Source organism: Balaenoptera musculus, chromosome 6 (genome assembly GCF_009873245.2).
Source record: "Balaenoptera musculus isolate JJ_BM4_2016_0621 chromosome 6, mBalMus1.pri.v3, whole genome shotgun sequence".
NCBI lineage: Eukaryota > Metazoa > Chordata > Mammalia > Artiodactyla > Balaenopteridae > Balaenoptera > Balaenoptera musculus.
In genome coordinates this window covers 106,351,496-106,372,635 of record NC_045790.1, presented here as the reverse complement: position 1 = coordinate 106,372,635, position 21,140 = coordinate 106,351,496, and the positions used below count along the sequence as shown (strand labels likewise).

At 45.3% G+C, this 21,140-nt stretch overlaps 1 protein-coding gene across 10 annotated transcripts in view; it reads left to right on the top strand.

Moving 5' to 3' along the window:
- MAPKAP1 (MAPK associated protein 1) overlaps positions 1-20,913 on the top strand; it is a 237,572-nt gene extending 216,659 nt beyond the window's left edge. For 8 of the 10 annotated variants that reach the window (XM_036855298.1, XM_036855302.1, XM_036855294.1 and 5 more), the window contains 2 exons: positions 14,474-14,571; positions 20,369-20,913. In XM_036855298.1, coding sequence (XP_036711193.1) covers positions 14,474-14,571; positions 20,369-20,494 — 224 coding nt within the window. In that variant the 3' untranslated portion in view covers positions 20,495-20,913. Of the gene's footprint in view, positions 1-9,735; positions 10,207-14,473; positions 14,572-20,368 lie in introns of those variants that run through there. The other 2 variants (XM_036855300.1, XM_036855303.1) reach the window with 2 other exon arrangements.
- The last annotated feature ends 227 nt before the right edge of the window (positions 20,914-21,140 follow it).

The following is a 21,140-nucleotide window of genomic DNA, read 5'->3' as shown; positions in this document are numbered from 1 at the left end:
GCTCTAACAAAGAGATATGGAGGCACATTGGAGAACTTCTCAAAGTTGTAGTGAAAAGGCAAACCCAGCATCTTGTTCTTAACCTACTATTCTGTGTACCCTCAGCATATGATAGATGGGACCAGTGTGCTTGTCTCTGTAGTTCCTGGAAAAGAGGTGTTTTAGTACAGTGTGTGGTCTGTGGAAGGGTCAACATTCTGAATTTAGGAGGCAGGCAGTTCTACTCTGAGCCCTAGATGGATGATAAAAACCTTCCCATATTCATTATCAGGTAATACAGTTGCTCATGGGGGCTGTTGGAGGCATGTTTGCTCACTGCATGACATACAAGAATGTCTATGTTTATGAAGAAGATTGGCTGGTACTGAGACACTCAGTGGGTTTTCTTACATTCTGTGTAAACTTTCTTCATTTTTCCCTAGGACTTACTAATAAACGAGAAAGAATTTCCTTGTGTTGATTGGAATATTGATATCTGTTAGAGTAGAAAACATTTCGGGGGTATCATCTTTTTTTCCTCCTTGGAGAAGCCTTCTTTTTGCTATTAAATTTTCACTTAATTGTTGACTTGGGCCTTATAGACCCATAATAACAAAACAGTTATGTAGGTATAATGGAAAGTTTGCAGACATTTACATTTTCCTAGATTTTTTTTTTTTAAAGTTTAGTATTAGTTGTTTTGTTTGTTTGTTTATACTGCAGGTTCTTATTAGGCATCAATTTTATACACATCAGTGTATACATGTCAATCCCAATCGCCCAATTCAGCACATTTTCCTAGATTTTGATTACCATTTCCTCAAAGTCTTTTTTTTTTTTTTTTTTCCTTGATTGTAACATCAGAAGAGATCCGAATTGAGAAGAGGGTAAGGGCAGAGATTGTTTCCTACTGAAGAAATCTGTGTGAAGATTTCTCAGCTGGATAAATGATTGGAAAAATCTGTTTCCCTTGCCTCCTGCCAAGCTCCAAACTGTGTTTTCATAATAAATAAATGGAGTGCTTAGATTTTAAGTTATTCTTGTAGACATGGAAAAGTAAGCCATTCTTTCATTAAAATCAAAATATGTATTGCTTACAAGACTCCCATAGGCAACTTCCAGGACAGGGTAACTATAGCCAGATTAGCCCTTCTATCATAAATGACTGGAAAACTGCACAAAATATAAGAAACTGTTTGCAGACATTGAAAAACAGGCAGTAGGGGACTATGAGCCCTGAGAGAAGGGCAACAAATGAGCTGAGACCTACTATCACTTCAGCTTTCTTCCAGGGTTTCCCAAGGGGAGCATAGCAGTCTCACTGACCTGGGAGACACAGATCAGAGTTGGGGGAACTGAAATTCAGCAACTGAAATTAGCAAAATTAAGTATGGAGAGGAGGGAGCTATACTGAGAATGAGCTCTAGAAAGATGCCTTTTAATCTTCTGTTGTATACTAAGCTGTGTGTGCCTCTTGTGGGATCTCACGAGTCTGGTCAAAGAACAACTACTGGGGAGCTATAAACTAAAGTTCTGGCCAAAACTCTAGTTCATAGCTCCCCAGTAGTTGAAGCATCCAGGACATTTACTAGTAACTCTGGAAAGGCCGTATCTTAGGAGCAAGGCTAAACTAGCCCTAGATTAAAGACTGCCTTAATTCTTTTTTTTTATAAATAAATTTATTTATTTATTTTTGGCTGTGTTGGGTCTTTGTTTCTGCGCGAGGGCTTTCTCTAGTTGCGACGAGCGGGGGCCACTCTTCATCACAGTGCGCGGGCCTCTCACTGTCGCGGCCTCTCTTGTTGTGGAGCACAGGCTCCAGACGCACAGGCTCAGTAGTTGTGGCTCACAGGCCTAGTTGCTCCGCGGCATGTGGGATCTTCCCAGACCAGGGCTCAAACCCGTGTCCCCTGCGTTGGCAGGCAGATTCTCAACCACTGCGCCACCAGGGAAGCCCAAGACTGCCTTAATTCTTAATAAAGTTTTAAACGGAGTCTTGAAAGGATCAAACTGATCCACATGTAAATTAACTGACTGCCAGAACAAAGCCCAATATTATCTAAAAGATGATGACAAAATGCAAACGTCCCACACTCTAACGTTCATAGTGTCCAACTTTCAATAAAAAATTATGAGACATGGAAAGAAGCAGGAAAAAATGTGTCCTGTAACCAGGAGAAAAATCAGTCAATAGAAGCAGAGTCAGAAATGGCAGGGATGATAGAATTGGCAGATAAGTACTTAAAAATTCATATTATAAATATGTTCAAAGACTTAATAACTCAAAAAGAAGAGAAATGGAAACTTTAAAAAGAACCAAATGAAAATTCTAGAGCTAAGAAATACAGTACCTGAATCAAAAAATTCACTGATGGGAGCAAATCAGGAAGATGAGGAAAAAAGGTCAGAGTGTTAGTTATCTATTACCACATGACAAATTGTCCCAAAATTCAGTGTCTTAAAACAACAATAACACTTACTTTCTTACAGTTTTGTGGGTCAGGAATCCAGCACAGCTTAGCTGGGTCCTCTAGCACAGGGTCTCTCACCAGGCTGCAGTCAAACTGTCAGCCAGAGCCACAATCATCTCAAGGTTCAATAGGGGCAGGATCTGCTTCCAAGCTCACTGAGTAGTTACTAGCAGAGTTCATGTCTTTGTGAACACCATCCATTCTTTGCCACATGGGCCTCTCCATAGGAAAGCTCACAAAATGGCAGCTGGCTTCATCAAAATAACCAGGAGCAGGAAAGTACTAGGAAGGAAGAAGTCACAGTCTTTTATAACCTAATCTCAGAAAAACATCCCAACACTTTTGCTGTACTTTACTCATCGGAAGTAAGTCACCAGGTCTAGCCCACAAACAAGACAAGGAGATTACACAAGGCTGTGAAAAGCAGGAGGTGGGATCATTGAAAGCCATTTCAGAATCTGCCTATTGCAATCAATGAACTTTAAGACGAGACAATAGAAAATATTCAAAGTGAAGCACAGAGAGAGAGAAAAAATAAATGGATGAAAAGAACAAAGCCTGTGGAATAATGGCAAGTGTTCTGACATATATGTAGTTGGAGTCTCAGGGATGGTAGAGAAAACTGTTCCAGATTTGATTAAAAATATCAATCTACCAATCTTGGAAGTCCAAAGAAGGCCAAACAGGATAAATACAGAGAAAACCACATCAAGGCACATCATAATCAAATTGCAGAAAACCAATGATAAAGAGAAAAATCTTATAAGCAGCCAGAGAAACCAAGATAAGAATTATTGCTGACTTCTCACCAGAAATAATGCAATCCAGAAGACAATGGAGTGACATCTCTTACTAAAGAAAAATCTTGTCAACCTAGAAGTCTATATTTAGTGAAAATATCCTTCAGAAATGAAGGTGAAATGAAGACATTTCCAGACATTCAAAAAATAAAAGAATTTGTTGCCATTAAACCTTTACTGTAAGAAACATTGAAGGCTGGAGGGGGAAAAAATACCAGATAGAAACCCAGATCTACACAAAGAAATCAAGAGTACTCAAAATGTCACCATTAGCAACTATACAGAATGAACAAAGAAAAAGGAAATAAGTTAGACCTCTTTGATTGGGGATAGACAAACTCTGGCCCATAGGCTAAATCCAGCCCACCACCTATTTTTGTATGGCCTATGCACTAAGAATAGTTTTTAACATGTGAATATTTGCAATTGATTTGATGATATGGAACATTAACTTTGAACTCCATTTAAGTGAAATGTTATCCACCCCCCCCAAAAAAATACGTCCTTCTCAGAAGTAGCCTGTAGTAACCCCAGAAAATACATTTGATTATTATATTTTGAATTTTGTCAATTAAAAAACGTGGAAATTCTTTTTCTCTTGTTACATAAGTACCTATAAAATATCCTTAATTTTGCCTCTTGGCTCTCTTAGCCTGTCTGGAAAAGTTTGTTTATCTTGGAGAGTGAGAGCAAAAAGACAAGGGAATCTACCATGTGCCAGGCAGTGTCCCAAGTGCTTTATATGCACTACTTAATTCTTGAAACAACCCTCTGAGGTTTATATACATTTATTGTAGAAGTCTCAGATTGTTGATTTTTATCCTAGGATTACTTAATCTTAGCAACAATTCTGTGAGACAGATATTATTCCCATTTTATAAATGAGGAAACGGGCTCAGAGAAGTTATGTAACTTGCCTAAAGTTATATATAAATGGTAACAGAGGTTTATATTCTTCCCTCTGCCACTGACACAAAGCCAAGTCACTTAAACTTCTGTGCTTTTTGGATGGAAGAGTATCCCTAGCTCCAACTCAGTCTATGAAGTCTTATTTCTCAACAAATTTTAACCATGCTTCGTTATCTGGTTTCTCTTCCTAAAGGATATTAAATGCAGAAAAATAGAAGGTGGAAAAAGAATTACAGAACTTAATAATAAAGACAGTAGGAAGTTAAAACTGACAAGAGTTGACCAAAAATGAAACAAAACAAAAACTGTTAAAAATCAGTCCAAGAACTCAAAAAGCACAGTAGTATGGTAATATGGAACTTATTATTATTATATTATGGAACTTAATATTTAGTGGTGATATGTAGAGCCTTTTGCAACTCTGAAGAAATCATGATATTCAGTACTTATAAAGATGGACATGATAACACGGTATTTATTTTCCTTATACTCTAATACAGGAGGAAAATTTATAATATGGACTTTTTAAAATTTTATTTTATTTATTTATTTTTTTAATTTATTTTTGGCTGTGTTGGGTCTTCGTTGCTGTGCGCGGGCTCTCTCCAGCTGCAGCGAGCGGGGGCTACTCTTCGTTGCGGAGCGCGGGCTTCTCATTGCTGTGGCTTCTCTCGTTGCGGAGCACGGGCTCTAGGCGTGCGGGCTACAGTAGTTGTGGCACGCGGGCTCAGTAGTTGTGGCTTGCGGGCTCTAGAGCACAGGCTCAGTAGCTGTGGTGCACGGGCTTAGTTGCTCCATGACATGTGAGATCTTCCTGGACCAGGGCTCGAACCCGTGTCCCCTGAATTGGCAGCCGGATTCCTAACCACTGCACCACCAGGGAAGCCCTATAATATGGAATTTTTATGCTTAAAATGGAAAAGGTTGTTTGTTTTTGTTTATTTGTTTGTATGGTTTTTGCCCAAAAGTCACCCTAGCTCTCTGCTCTAAGGATTGGATAGCTGAGGTTTTATGTAATTTAGCTCCCAAGAGAACTTGCAAATTCAAGGTTATTACAAACTGAGGACAGAATTTCCAGATACAGAATTTGTTTCTTGCTTCTCTACCTCTCTAAAAGCTAAAGAATAAAACTCAACAAATACTTGGTTACTGAGATGCCATATGATATTTTGTTAGAACAACTTAACATGAATTGAAGCATCAAAAGACCCCATAAATATTGCTCTTAATTCATTTCCTGACGTACACAGAAGCACATCTGCTGCATACGAGGGTAGAATACTTGTGTCTCAAGGAAAAGCACTTGTCTAATTGTGTGAGTTGCAAGCTGAACTAACCGTTTATTTCATGGAACACCATTTCTACTTGAAAGAAAACTGACAAACTGTAGTTATTCAAGCCTAACTATTTAGCATACATTTTCTTGAAAATAAAGGAAATGAACCTGTCACTTCAAGGAAAATAAGTTATTATTTGATGCCAATGATGAAATTCAAGCTTTGACATGAAAATAAGAATTTTGGAAAATTTGTATCCATCATTGTGAGCTTCTCATTGCTTAAAGACTTTTCTGGGGACTTCCCTGGTAGTGCAGTGGTTAAGAATCTGCCTGCCAATGCAGGGGACAGGGGTTCAACCCCTGGTCTGGGGAGATCCCACATGCTGCGGAGCAACTAAGCCTGTGCGCCACAACTACTGAGCCTGCGCTCTAGGGCCCGCAAGCCACAGCTACTGAAGCCCGCACGCCTAGAGCCCATGCTCTGCAACAAGAGAAGCCACCTCAATGAGAAGCTCATGCACCACAACGAAGAGTAGCCCCCGCTCGCTGCAACTAGAGAAAGCCCACGCGCAGCAACAAAAACCCAGCGCAGCCAAAAATAAATAAATAAAATAAATTTATTTTAAAGAAAGACTTCTGAAGAGATCCTTGGTGATATTAATGAATGAGATATTTTTTGATATTGTATAATGAAATGTGTCAACATTTGGAAGACCTGCATAACTCAGTGAACCAATATTTTCCACACTACTGCATGATGTTACAAAATCATACAAGAGTAAAAGATTCATTCAAAGTGCAAGACAGACCAATGGATTTTAATGTACCAGAATATGAAACTTTATTCATGTGGTTTTAGGTTCCACATTGCAACTGATCTTTAAGAAGATACCATTTATGAAGTTTGGTATAATATCAAAGAATATTTGCAAAGAAGAATATTAAAATATGCCTCCCGGGGAATTCCCTGGTGCTCCAGTGGTTAAGACTCCACACTTCCACTGCAGGGAGCACAGGTTCGATCCCTGGTCAGGGAACTAAGGTCCCACGTGCCACGTGGCATGGCCAAAAAAATAAATTAAAAATTTTTTAAAATATGCATGCTTTCCTAAAAACATATCTGTGTGAGACTGACTTTTCTTCATATGCTTCAACCAAAACAATCACAACAAATCAAATGCAGAAGTGGAGAGTATAATCCAGCTGTGTTCTGTTAAACCAAATATTTTACAATTTTCAAAAATATGAAGTAATGCTAGGCTTCTCATTAAACCTTTATTGTTTGAGGAAACAAGGGTTTTGCCATTTAAAAATATATGATCTGTGTTAACTTGTAATGAGTTTATTTTTTTAAATGATTTAATAGTTTTTTTTTAATAACAGTGATATCTGTTTCTCTCTTCTTACTTTCTTTTTATTTATTTATTTTTGGCTGCGTTGGGTCTTCATTGCTGTGTGCAGCCTTTCTCTAGTTGCGGCGAGCGGGGGCTACTCTTCGTTGCAGTGTGCAGGCTTCTCTTGTTGCAGAGCACGGGCTCTAGGTGTGCGGGCTTCAGTAGTTGTGGCACGTGGGCTCAGTAGTTGGGGCTCGCAGGCTCCAGAGTGCAGGCTCAGTAGTTGTGGCACACCGGCTTAGTTGCTCCACGGCATATGGGATCTTCCTGGACCAGGGCTCAAACCCGTGTCCCCTGCCTTAGCAGGCGGATTCTTAACCACTGTGCCACCAGGGAAGTCCGATTTAATAGTTTTTACACTTCTCAGTTTTAATTTCTAATATAATAAATATTGATAGATATAATCCACATGAACAAAAGCTTTTGGGGCTCCTCAGTAACGTTTAAAAGTGTAAGGGGATTCTGAGACCAAGAAGTTTGACAACTGCTGATTTAGGGTCTTGAAAATCATCTAAAAAGCTTGGACTTTATTCTGAAGACAATAGGAAAAGAAACACTGTAGAGTTTTAAGTAGGAGAGTGACATGACCAGATGTGTGTTACAAAAGGATGACTCCTCTCGGTAGATGTTTGGATCTGAAGAAGACATGACCAAAAGTAGGAAAACCAAGAAGAGGCAACAGACGGTCAGGACCTCGGTGAGGGCTGTGGTCACAGGATGGGAAGGGATGGAAGATGAATATATGAAAACTATTTAGGGGACCAAATGCTTGGAACTTGGTGAGTAGTGAAGCCTGCAGTTGGGCTAACAGACCTTTTGATGGAAGGGGAAACGCAGAATTCACTTCTGGATGTGCAACACTGCAGGCCATCTGGAGATGGCAGCTGTACTCACCGGTTGGCTCTGAAAGTCTGGAGAAAGGTCCGAGCCAGATATCTGCTTCGGGATCATCAATATCTGGGTAGTAGTTAAAACCTAAGGGGCAAACCTGACAGAGGAGAAATGGAGTTAAAAGAGATGAGGGTCAAGGACAGGACACCGGGGAAGACCATTATTTAAGAGAAAGATAAAGGACAAGAAGGTCACAAAGGACATACAAGAAACAGATTGACTGGAGAAGTCAGTTGAAAAATCAGTTGACTGTGGCTTCATGGGAAGAGAGGACTTCAGAAGTATCAAATACAGCTGAGAAGCCAAGCAAAATAAAAGCCGAGAAGTATCTACTGGATCTCTCAACATAGAGGTCGTGGTGACCTTAGCAAGAGTGTTTTCAGTAAATTAGAGGAAGGAGGGAAATCACATTGCCATGGGAGTTTTTATAATCAGAGAGCTTTAATTATGTTTATAGGAAGGAGCCAAAGGGGGGGAGGGGGTGAATGACACAGGCAAAAGTGTAAGTGGATCAGACTCTGTCCCTGCTCCAGAGGTCAAAGAGGTCATTACAGTTACTGGGGCCTCTGCCACCATTGGGGCGCTCAAGAAGGAGCACCAGCCTTTGCCAGTTGAATTACATTGAACTGAAGCTCCTACAGGCAGCTGGGAATGCTGCTCACAGCGGAGACCAGACCCGGAGGGGGTTTTCAGCCCAGAGACCAAAGCATCCCAGGCCATCCATTTCCCACTGCAATGAAGAGTAGCCCCCGCTTGCTGCAACTAGAGAAAGCCCGCGCACAGCAACAAAGACCCAATACAGCCAAAAATAAATAATAAATTAAATAAATAAATAAAAGTTATTTTAAAAAAAGGGAAATCCAATGAGAGCTCTCCACCCACTTCCAAGCCAGAGGGACCAGAAAAGATCAGACCCTGGAAACCTATTTTTTTTAGAAGTATCCATGCCTGATGTAAAAGAATTCAGAAGGAATCCAAATACTCAGAGATGTTCTTCATAGGCTTATCTATAATACTGGCAATTTTATTAGCAACTTAAATGCCCAGCGGAAAGATAGTAGCATGAACTGAACCGTGGCACACAGGTACTTGTTGGAATAAAATACAGCTGTTGAAAAAGATGGTTGTGGAGACTATGTAGCAACAAGGAAAAGGCTATGGTAAAACGTTAACAACAAAAATTCTCCGCAAATTTTACTACACAATCTGATTACAGCTGCGTGAAAACAGACATGTGAGAATGACTAGAAAAGAGACCATGGATGTCATTGTGCCAGGATGTTGGTATTATGGGGGTGGAGTGTGGAAGTTTCTCCTCTGTCTTCTAAATTTCTAGTAATTTTAAAATATATTTTATAATTTTTTAATTGAAAAGGAAAACCAAAAAAATCAAGTTTATTTTTGGCTTTCCTGGCAAGTGGGACACCTGGGGGGTTTTAGACAAAGGTGGGCCTCAGGCTCAGTTTGGAAGTCCCAGCTCTGACCAGTCATCGCCAAACACAGTCGGTGCCCGCAGGTCGTTTAGAAGGGAGCCTCTTTTCAAACAACAATCTCTGTTCCATTTGCAGTGGAAATCTGGGAGCACTTCTTTTAGCAGCAATGTATGCGCTGCTGGCCCTCTGCTTAAGCTGTCCCATCTTGTGATAATAGCAGCTTTTTCTGAATGACCACTCCCCTCAATTGACCAGAAGACCCTGTTTTTGCAGCACAGCCTCTGATTTAAGTTAAAACTCATAATGCAGATGATAAATTACAGCACGAAAGCTCAAAAGTCTCCGCTTCTGACACCTGTACTGCTAATTAGTTTCTGTTCAGTGTTACATTCCATCTTCTCTGTCTTCTCTGTTTGGGAAAAAAATACATAAATGTAAATACATTTTTACATATCCAGACTTCCATTTCAATATTCAGAAGCAGATGTATAGTTTCAGTGCCCTGAGCAAATCTGGATATGTGACCGGGGCTTAGATGCCACATTTTATACCCCATTATATTGCATTTTATTCCTACAGCTCTAAAGCAAGTCTGCTCAAAGAAGGCCCAATTAAAAACCAAATCGTCAGAACAATGAGGATATTATCGTCAAACATCAGTTCCATCACAGTTGTAAGAATGATGGCCACCACCCATTGAGCCCCCGCTGTATCCAAGTGCCATGTGAGATGCCTGATGGATGCTGTCTCCTCTCGGGCAAACCTTGGCCCCTGGAGGGACAGTGCCTCCGACGGTCCCGCCACTAGAACACAGCAGAACTGGATTTCTTCCCAAGTCTCTGACTAGCACTCACACTTTCCCCCTCTGCATCCCAGGCTTTTGTTATGCCTCAATTTCCAAACAGAATTTAACAACCCAAACAAAATAATTTGGACTAATTGCAATATTAGACTTTGTATTTTCTTTTAAATCATACTGATACACAGGCTTACCTCAGAGACATTGCAGGTTCGGTTCCAGACCACCACAGTAAAGCAAGTCACACGAATTTTTTGGTTTCCCAATGCATGTAAAAGTTATATTTACACTATACTGTAGTCTGTTAAATGTACAGTAACATTATGTCTAAAAAAATAATTTACAAACCTTAATTTTAAAATACTTTATTGCTGAAAAATGCTAACCATCATCTGACAGTGCAGGGTTGCCACAGACCTTCAATTTGTAAAAAATGCAGTATCTGCGAACCACAATAAATGAAAGCACCATAAAACAAGTCATGCCTAGATCATTTTTCTCAACTGGTATTTTTACAAAGACAGTTTACCCCTATGGCTTACTCATTCCCTATGAAAGGTGCCGATGTTCTTTGAGTTTCCAAGGGTAACCTGCCCACCTCTGATTCCCTCTAACACCCCAGGACAGTGCCCTGATGGGCTGCAGCTGAGGAGGACATTTGACCCCTCTTCCTCCTTTACCTGAGGTGAGCCTAGAGATGCCCGAGGCTGATAAAGGTTTGATAACAGACTTTTCTCACTTTGTGTTCCTATTCTGTTCAGCTGGTGTTGAAATGCCAGTGATTTCTTCCCAGACACCTCTGGTGGAAATTTACCACATAGCATAAACTACTCATGTTTATTGATAGATCCATTTCCAGAAAGAGGTCAATTAACTTGTTACACTTTAATGTATGGGCTTTGGATTAGGTGAAATACAAGTGTGATTTCTGCTTATTAACTATTCTATTATAAAAGAATTCCCAAGTCCTGCCACTGTTACCTTCTCTATAGTTCTCAAGTCAATCCCTTTCTCAGCATCCTTTTTACTCCTGTCTAGCTCAAAACTGAATAAGCTTCTACCTGGATGACTGTGGCAGCTGGTCCCCTGCCTCCAGGCCCTGGCGAGCCAGGGTGAATGCCCAAAAGCCCAATTTGACCATTTACTTCACTGCCCAGCTTATAGTCCACTAGTGGCTCCCTCAGCTGTTGAATCCAGTGTTCCCAGCCCTTTAGTCTGCCCTGTGTTACAGCACCTCCTGCCCGTCCACTGTTGGTGAACCTGTCTGCTCGGAGCTCTGGCTTGGAGGCGTGCTGCCTCTTGCCCCTGTGTGTGTGTCCACGCTCTGTCCTCGCCCTGTTGCATCCTTCTCCACCCCATCTTTACCCAGCTGACCCCCTTCCTCCTCTAAGGCTGCTCAGTCAGGCATCAGCTTCTCCAGGAAGCTGTCTCTGATGGCCCTTCCGCCACCAGGCCAGCCACCTCCCCTGGGGCCTCCACAGCATCTCCCTGAGGTCACCGTCTTCGTCATGCTCATCATACTTGTCTCTCAGTGTTCCTGGTGTTCATTCCTCTGGCCACCCAGCAAAACAGGGACCCCTGGAGCAAGGGAAAAAGCCTCACAGCAAAAACTCTCTCGGAGCGCCTTGGCCCCATGCTCCGTGGCTCCAGCACGGATGACAGCGTGGCTCTAAGTTAGCTAGAGCTCTCCCTCCGAAGTCCTCCCACAGAGCAGGAAGCGGCCGTCTGCTGTAGCTGTCCCACCACACCGCACCCGGTTATTAGCTGTATGGTAGTCTCTCTGTGGCTCTGTAATAGTTGCAAAAGGGCCGAGCTGTTGAATCCTAATACAGGTTCTCCAGGTGGTGTTCTGTCTCCGCTTCCCTCAGTGATGTGAGCGCTCTCACTGGAAAGCACAGATAAGTCAGAGGCTTCAGTGAGACGGTCAGGGCTGGAACTCTCCATCACTCTGACTTGCTTCCCTCTTCCTTGGGGGTCTGGCAGGAGTGCTGGGGACAGGCAAAGGCCACACAGCCTCCTAGCTCCGCACAGTATACGGGGGGTGGTGTCTGTAGTCACCTGACCCAAATAGGCAGCCGTTCCGGACACTCGATGTGGGATGATTAGTTTGTTTTTGTCCTATGATTGGTGTGCAGGTGAACCACAGGCCTCCCCTCCGTGAGCCCGTACCATCCAAGGGGATGGTGTGGAGGCTTCCTTCCAGAGGCTCCCAGGCCCCTGCAGACTGCATGTCACGTGTGCCATGTGTAGATTTGGCTCTTCCTAAAGAGTGCAGGACAGGTTTTTAATGGTGTCCCAGTTGTTCAGGCGAAACATGCTCTAGTATCTTGAGGTTTTGGTTTTGTTTTGTCAGTGACGAGCGGGAGCAGGTGGTATAGACAGTCCATGAGATCACTTATCAGAGTGGTCACTGAACCCCGAAGCTTCGGGTCCACAGACCTCCCTAAGACCTTCTGGTCCTTTTTAGCTGCAGGCACTGGTGTCGGTGTCTGTGTCTGTCATGGCCAGGTGTCAGCAGGAAGGCCTCCTAGAGGGGGTGTCTCTGTTTGTCCTTCACAGCCCTGTGACCTTCATAGACGGCTCTGCTTGGTCACAGCATGGCCAACAGAGAGATCTGCATTGTTCTTCCACACAGTGATATCACCATCAAGACTCTGACATTCTGAGCTGAATCCTGTAAAGATAAAAGAATACACACATACACTCACGTCCATACATACAGATACATCCATTCATGTGAGATTCACTTCTCAGAAACAAGTAATTTATATATTCACAGAATGATTCGCTTTCAGCTAAGAATTCTAACATTTTAGTACCCCGATTTAGAATCAGGCTAAATTTGTCAAGTGACGGAAAGCGAGGTTTTTCAGAAATTATTAGCTAATTTTTTCAATATTGAATTTATAGTCACAAAAAGTATATCATAATGATGTTTCCAGGATAAAATACCAGCAGCTTAACTTTTCTGGCCACAAACGTACAGCATATATCAGTTTATTTTTGAAGATCTGAAGAATTAGCTACTGTAAATAAAGTTTCCAAGAAGATTTCTCCGGGAAAGAGGTGAACTTACAGTAATATGGGTGACATGTTATTAATTAATAACTATGACCAGCCGCTGCTTTAGTTAAAAGGACAACGGATGAGAAGGCCTAATAGAAAGGATGTGCTGAATTTTAATCTCACAAGCTCTGAAGTCTGCAGAAAAGACGAGGAGTTGTTTCTGAGGCTGGTAGGAGGAAGCCTCTGGGTAAGATGTCACCAGCTGCTGCTTGGTCTGGGAATGTTTACTGAGCTCTGACTACACATCTCTCTGGAGCAGTGCTCCTTTGGTTGCCAGTAATGGAAACCAACTTCAAAATAGCTTAAGGAGAAAGAGGACTTTCTTGGAGGTCCACAGGGGTCTCCCAGAACCCAAGGACAGCATGAGCTGATAGGCCAGGGAGAGCGTCACATGGGAGTGAGGACGGCGGGCACCTATGTCTCTGCTTAGAGGAGGGAATCTGATTGGCATGTTTGGCCCAAAGGACAGGCACAGGGGGTGCGGACGCGGCTGCAGGTGGCGTGATACGGTAAGCAGGTTTCTTTGACGGGCTGAGTACTGTGTGGGAGGCCACATGAGAAGCGTGCCTAGAAATGTATCCCACGGAGGTGCCAGTTGAGCTAAAGTACCCAGCATTGGCTGATCTTTTGGAGACAGGATAATGAGAGGGGACATCCCAAGCGTGGGCAGGTGGGTATGTGCAATACCCTGGGCTGGCATGTGGCATCTGAGGGTGGTGAAGTGAGGTGAGGCTAGACCAGGAAGCAGTCCCAGAAATGACAAGGTTGCCCTGAAGGTGGTAGGAAGGGGTTACGAAAGCATTTGGGTCTGGGGGTGGTTTGTGTGTTCAGGGGGTCAGACCCCCTGAGTCAGTCTGCTCTTTGAGGTGCCAGCTTTCCATGGCAGCCTTTAGAGCAGCCTCTCCACGCCCCCCGCCGCCCCCAGTCCACCCATCCTTCCAGGGTGGAAATGGCCGGAGGCCCTGGGCGCAGCTTCCACGCGGGATCACATGACCAGGACTCCCCCTCCCAGCAGGAGCCGGGCTATGGAGAACCTCGTAATAGCATTACTATCGGCCTTCCTCCTTCCTGTTGCTCATTTATTTGACTTTAAGCACAGTTATTTTTAGAGTAATAATTTGGAGTTAATTGGCCTTCTGCCTTAAAAAATACCACCTTTTCCATGCAATTATTATGTAGAAATAGTTCCGTAGAGCTTTCCTAATCTGGCGTCCCTGGAACACCCTCCAGAGTGGAATGGGACCTAACTGGCTGTTTGATCTGTTTTTTACTGACTGCTCTCTCCCCACCTGTGATGAGAAGGTGAACGACTCCTGGGAAGAGCTGCAGCCCTGCAGCCTCCACTTGCTCTCGCTGGAACTGAAATGACAAGGGGAGAGGAGAATATGGGGGGCCTCCCCCAAGGTAACCCACCAGAGCCCCCTCAACGCTGCCTTTTCTCTCTCCCTCTAGGTCACGCGATATTTAAACTCACGTATCTAAGCAATCACGACTATAAACACCTCTACTTTGAATCTGACGCTGCTACCGTCAATGAAATCGTGCTCAAGGTGAGTGTTCCTTCTCGGCCCAGACCCGGAGTATGCAGGACCGGCTCCCCCCCAGCACTGCACAAGGCTCCCGGGCCGGTTTTGCAGGGTCACTGCACTGCCTACGGGTCACCCGGCTGGTGAGCACCCAGGCCTGGGCCACACCGCAGGTCAGCTGCTCTGCACCTGCTTCAGTCAGCCAGAAGCCCCTTCAGCTTCCTCCCAGTCCCCCGATAATCCTGCTTCTTCGTGTGTTTATTCATTCTTTTTATGTACCATTTATTTCCCTCCAACCCCACTCAGGAGCTCCTTGAGGTTCCTGGAACAGACTCTGAGGAAATTATTGTTATTGTTTGAAGACACCTTAAAGTAATCACGATAATTAACCTGTTGTAAACATACCCGGCTTGATGCTAGAATTGTCTGTTACCATATCTCAACAGTGCTCACGGAGCACCTTCTGTGTGCCAGGCTAGTACTCAGGATCCTGCAGTGACAGACCCAGTCCCTGCCCTCAGCGAGCTTGTCCTCTTTCAGAGGAGACAGACGTTAAGAAAATTACAGAGAGGGACTTCCCTGGTGGCGCAGTGGTTAAGAATCCACCTGCCAATGCAGGGGACACGGGTTTGAGCCCTGGTCTGGGGAGATCCCACATGCCGTGGAGCAACTCAGCCTGTGCACCACAACTACTGAGCCTTCACTCTAGAGCCCGCGAGCCACAACTACTGAGTCTGAGTGCCACAACTACTGAAGCCCACGCACCTAGAGCCCGTGCTCCGCAACAAGAGAAACCACTGCAATGAGAAGCCCGTGCACCACAATGAAGAGTAGCCCCTGCTCGCCGCAACTAGAGAAAAAGCCCGCACACAGCAACAAAGACCCAATGCAGCCAATGAATAAATAAATATTTTTAAAAGACTGTTAAATAAGTCACAAGGTGCCCCATGGATGTGTAAAGAGTAAACTGACTTGGTACAGGGGGTAGGGAGGCAGGGAGAGCTGAGCCCTGAAGGATGGATGGAAAAGCACACATTTTACCAGGTGAGGAGAGAGAAAAGACATTTCACAGAGAGCAGCCTGTGATGGGGCAGAGAAGCAGGGCGAGTGTGGTGTGGCTGGGAGGTTGCACCCAAGCCTGTGTGTCTGGAGCAGAGAGGTTGCAGGGGCCAAGCCACACAGAATCTTTGCAAAGTGGCGTCGGACTGAGAAAAGCTCCCGTGGGGTCTCGTTGGTTCAGGAAATATGGGTCAGGGCCCGAGATTCTGTGTCTCTAAGAAGCTCTCAGGTGCTGCCCAGGATGCCATCTGTGTACCACACTCTGAGTAGCCCTGGACTAGTGATTTTCAGACTCTTCCAAACTGAGAATCCTTTCTCTGAGCCAAATCTTATGTAGAATGACCAGACAGAGAAAACAGAACTGCTTTGGCAGAACAGGGCTTAGAGCCAGAGGGGGCTCCTCCACCCCTGGTTGTGTGTGACTCTGACCAGTCACATCACCTCCCTGGGCCTCAGTTTCTCCTGTAAAATGGGGATCATGGTACCTACCCTGCCCTACCCCACCATAAGGCTAATATTAGCTGCTAGAGCAAATATTAAATGGTACAGTGAAGCTACCTAAGTGATTATTTGTTATCTTCTTAAGAGTAGGTGTCGTCAAGTAATAGTAATAAAAGTACTAAGATATACTGAGGGGTCACAAAGTGCAGGACCTGGGCCAGGCACTTTACCTGTCCTGTCTCAAGGAACCTTCACACCTCTATGATGTAGTGATATACAGTCATTCCCATTTTCTAGATGAAAACTGAGGCTCAGGAAAAAAGTAACTTAGCCAGGGTTGTGACAGGCAGAACCAGAACTTGACCCAGGTTTGGCGGATTCCAGAACTTGTGCTCCCAGGTGTGCACAGACTTAAGGAGCTGAACAGGAGATTTCGATGAAATGGAATTGTGTCACAGAAACATTTTGAGGCAAAGTCCCTCATGGCTTCAAAAGATTTTCAAAAGTAGTAGATGAGAATTAAAAGAATGAAGCTGCTAGGAGGACAGTTTAGAGCCGAGACAGAGTAGCATGACCAGTTGGATGGAAAGCAGAGGGTTCATAGACCACCCCGGATTGGAGCCCCTCGGAACAGGCAGGGGACAGTGCCCGCCTGGAGTGCCTGAAAGCAGCGAGCTAGGAGTTACCTGCCAGCGCATCCCCCGACGGCCCAGGGAGCACGTGCCGCACTCGGGGGCCAGGTGAAGAAATATTCCATTACCCCGTCAGGGCTGGCCTTTTTAAAATTATTATTTATTTATTTATTTATTTTATTTTTGGCTGCATTGGGTCTTCGTTGCTGCCTGCGGGCTTTCTCTAGTTGCAGCAAGCGGGGGCTACTCTTCGTTGCAGTGTGCGGGCTTCTCATTGCGGTGGCTTCTCTTGCTGCAGAGCACGGGCTCTAGGCTCGCGGGCTTCAGTAGTTGTGACACGCGGGCTCAGTAGTTGTGGCGCACGAGCTTGCTCCACAGCATGTGGCATCTTCCCAGACCAGGGCTCGAACCCATGTCCCCTGCATTGGCAGGCGGATTCTTAACCACTGTGCCACCAGGGAAGTCCTGGCCTTTTTTTTTGTAGCCAGCATTAAAATATTCAAGACTTCAGAAGGATTCTAGTAAAATTATAATCCTGTGTTTGACATCAAAATAATTTTCACAACAGCAGATTGATGACAGAAACACAGGTTTATGACTTCAGTGCAAGACTGTGGAAGAACAAGTGCAGAGAAATCATTTTCCAGGACCAAATGCTCCCTCGAAGCAGATGCTTTTCTGCAAAATCCCCAAGGCCTATCACCTTCCCTAAAATGTCTGTTTTCATATGAAAATGCTTGTAGAAATATTACATCGTGCACAAGACTCCAGGAGAAGTCCCAGCCTGATTTATTTAGAGAGCTAATGATCGCGATCCTGATGGAAGATTAAATTTCACGTTTCCGATCTCTGATTTTTAAAGCAGTTTAAATACTTAGCCCGATCTGCCATTCCCAATGTCTTCGTGGGGCTTTGCACCAACACCAAGTGACTGAGGCCCCACTTGGTAGAAATGTTGCCATTAGAGGTTCTTCTCAGGTCGGTCTTAGACGCAAGTAATACATGTGGTGGTTCTAGAATTGAGGAGTTTCACATAAAATAAGAGCTTTAGACTGAAACTGAAAGGAGGAAATAAGGACCAGAGGCTAACGTCAAAGAAACTATTACAAGCAGGCAACTCTCCATCAAGTTATTTTTATCTCGTTGTGTTTTTCCCCATAGGACCCATTTATTGAGCACCGACTGTATACAAGACATTTTATGTACATTATCTCATTTCATCTTCGCAACTGCCCTGCCCAGTGTAGACATTATTATCCCCACTTTATAGACGAGGAAAAAGAGGCCCAAGGCCACAGAGCACATACAGGTGGAGCCTCATCCTGAACCAAGCTGAGGAGTCCCAGACCTGCCCCTTCCCACCCGAGGTGGGATTGAGCTAAGCCCTGTGTGGTCCCTCATTCTGCAGGCTTCGAGGTGAATCTCAGAGGAATCACTGGACTCTTCAAATTGGGTTCTTCTCGTGATCGAGTGATGGAGGCTGTGACTTTATTGACCATGAAAACTCCCTATATTTTTATGCCTTAAGCTGTAAAATGCATTGAAAGTGAAACACTCTATAGTGCATAAAATTGTGCAAGTTTTAAGCCACAGCATATTAACCAGCTAATGGCAGACCAAAGGGCGTTTTTATCTTCTGATTATTACATTAATCTTCCATTAAAATTATCTATGTGATTATCACAAAGCACTGAAGATAATCAATTTAGGAAATAGTTGGCCTGTTGAGGATCATTTTAAAATGCTTTTGTCAAGTTACATGTGCCAAATATACACTGAAAACAGTAGATTGGTTGAGTGTGCAAACAATCGAACCCAAAGATTGCTCTTATTAAGAATGATAAACCTCTTCTTTCCATGCATTGTCTCTAGTGCCCCAAATCGTCCCCCGGCCCTGCAGGCCTCATGATTTATTGCTCTCGGCTGGTAACCTGGCGAGGCAGCGGGCCGAGCGCGTCAAGCCTTCTGTACTCACACACCAGCCTTTAACGCCTGCTGCCGGCGACTATCGGAGCAGACAGTCTGGAGGGGACACCGTGGCAGAGCCCCAGCCCCACGCGAGGCGAGGCATCCGCACCGCCTCCCCGGAGCACCTCGGTTCTTTCTCAGTCCGCAGAGGCTTCTCCCGCTCCGGGAGCGGGACACGTGGTCCTCAGAGTACAATCAACAGAGGGGGCGGCTCGTTTCTCTAGCCAGGAATATTCAGGGTTCTAGTCATAACTTTTAGATATTTGAGGTTGAAGAGAAACAGTGTTTGTTCTCAGAAAGGCCCAGCCAGAGGGCAGCTGGGGCAGTGGAAGGAGCCGGGTCTGAGGGGGTGAGGGGGTGGGGGCCTCTGAGGAGGCCCGGGGCCTGAAGAGCTGGTCCAGGTCCTGGCGCGTACTCTTTCTAGCTTTGTGACCTCGAGTAAATGACGTTATCATTCCTGTGCCTCAGTTTTCTCCTCTGTACAATGGGGATAACAATGGCAGCCATCTCCTAAGGCTGTTGTGAGGGTTAAATGACTCAATCCTTGAAAAGCACTCGGAACGCTGCTGCTGCTGCCACCGCCACCACCACCCAGCCAGGGCCTCATCCTCGCACCAGGTGCGGGTCTGATCACGGCACTGCTGCCCTTCCCTGGCTCCTCCCTGCCTCACCTTGACTGGCCCCTAAGCTTCTGCAGTTCATGGACACCCCCTTGCCGTGTTCCACTGCTGTGCCTTGATGCATGCTGATTCTCCCCACCCCTTGTATACCCCAAACTCCTATTTGTCTCTCAAAACCCATCTCATTCATCCCCTCCACAAGCCTTCCCTGCCCCACATGTCCCCGATAGTTACTCTCCCCATTCCTTTCTGCTCCTTCTGTATCTGTTGTCACACTTGTTCTGTTGGACACTCACTAGGCCGTGAGGTCCTTGGGACAGGGACCAAGTCTTAATTTTCCCTCTGCCCCTTGAATCAAACATGGGGTGAGGCTCAGATAAGGCAGGTGCTCAGTGCCAAAGGTGACGGTGACAGTGACCGTCCAGCATGGGGGGTCTGAAAAGAGCCCAAGAGAACCAGGTGGGAGCAGCAACGTGGGGACCTGGGACGCAGCTGGCTGTGCATCCTGCACAGAGTTCCCACGGCACCTTTCCCGGCTTTGACCCTGACCTCTCGGTGATCCGGGCAGCTTGGTCCTCTTCTCTGAGCCTCACTTTCCTTTTTTATCAAATGAGCCGTAGCTAGTGGGGTGCTTGTGAGCATTAACATACCCCAGTTGGAACCTCTGTACCTGCTGGTGGGAGGCTGAACACAGAGCCTTGCTTTAGTGTGGCTTTCATCCCTGTGACGTCCTTGTCTTTCAGACGAGGGAAGAGGGGGCTCAGAGAAGTTATGTGCGAGCCCAGGGCTGCACGGCAGGCTGGGGGCAGAACCAGGAAGCCCGGTACACAGGCTTCTGGGAGGGACCACGGGCTCTGGAATCAGAAAATCTCCACCACTGGCTGAAAGGCCTGTACCAGCCTCGTGTCTTCTCCAGGCGTGTTTTCCCGTTGTGCAGCGGGCTCCGGTCCCAGCCTGCGGGGTTGCCGTGGTGACTGGATGCCATGCACAGGGGAACACTGGGCCCGGAGGGCGCCCAGCCCAGGGCAGGCCCTTCCCTTGCTCATCCCAGGCGAGCAGAGTGGATGGCAAGTGACTGGGCCGTGTCGTCTTGCTTTCTAGGTTAACTACATCCTGGAATCACGAGCAAGCACTGCCCGGGCTGACTATTTTGCTCAGAAACAAAGAAAACTGAACAGACGTACAAGCTTCAGCTTCCAGAAGGAAAAGAAATCAGGGCAACAATGACACTGGCCTCCCGCTTCAATCTGTTGCCATAGCTCAGAGCCTGCCTGCCAGGGCCAGGTGGCCCTAGAGCCCACCCTGTGTCCTGCAGTCCTCGGGGAGGCCAGCCCCTGCCTCACGAGGACAGGGTTGCTGGGCTCTTGGGGAAGGGGGGGCACCCCCTAGAACAGAGCTGGGGACGTTGCCACGGGACCGAACCCTGAGTGGTAATGGCTTTGATTAGCAGTGCCCGGGGCCGGACGACACCGAGAGGAGCCACAAGCTGCCCAGCCACCTTCACTGCCTGACGGCCCCGCCCGAAGATGTACATAGCCATGCCCAGACATGTCCTTGCAACTTGATCAAATTTCTTAAACGAAGAACAAAAATGTACGGTTCTTTTTTTTTTCTTCCTTTTAATAAACTCTTTATCATGGTTGGTATGATGGACCATTCTTTGGGGCAGAGGATTGATTATGTTATTCTCTTTAAAATCTGTTCCCATATTGAACAGGCAGATTGGAAAAGCTATGGCTCGATTTTTCAGAAGAAATGTTTAGGATTTAGTCAATAGTTTTAACTATGCCATTTGTTTAAATGAGTGCATTGCTTTGAGGATAGTATCTTACTAAAGTTAGGAAGGGGACCGAGTGATGTGTGTCCCAAGGCT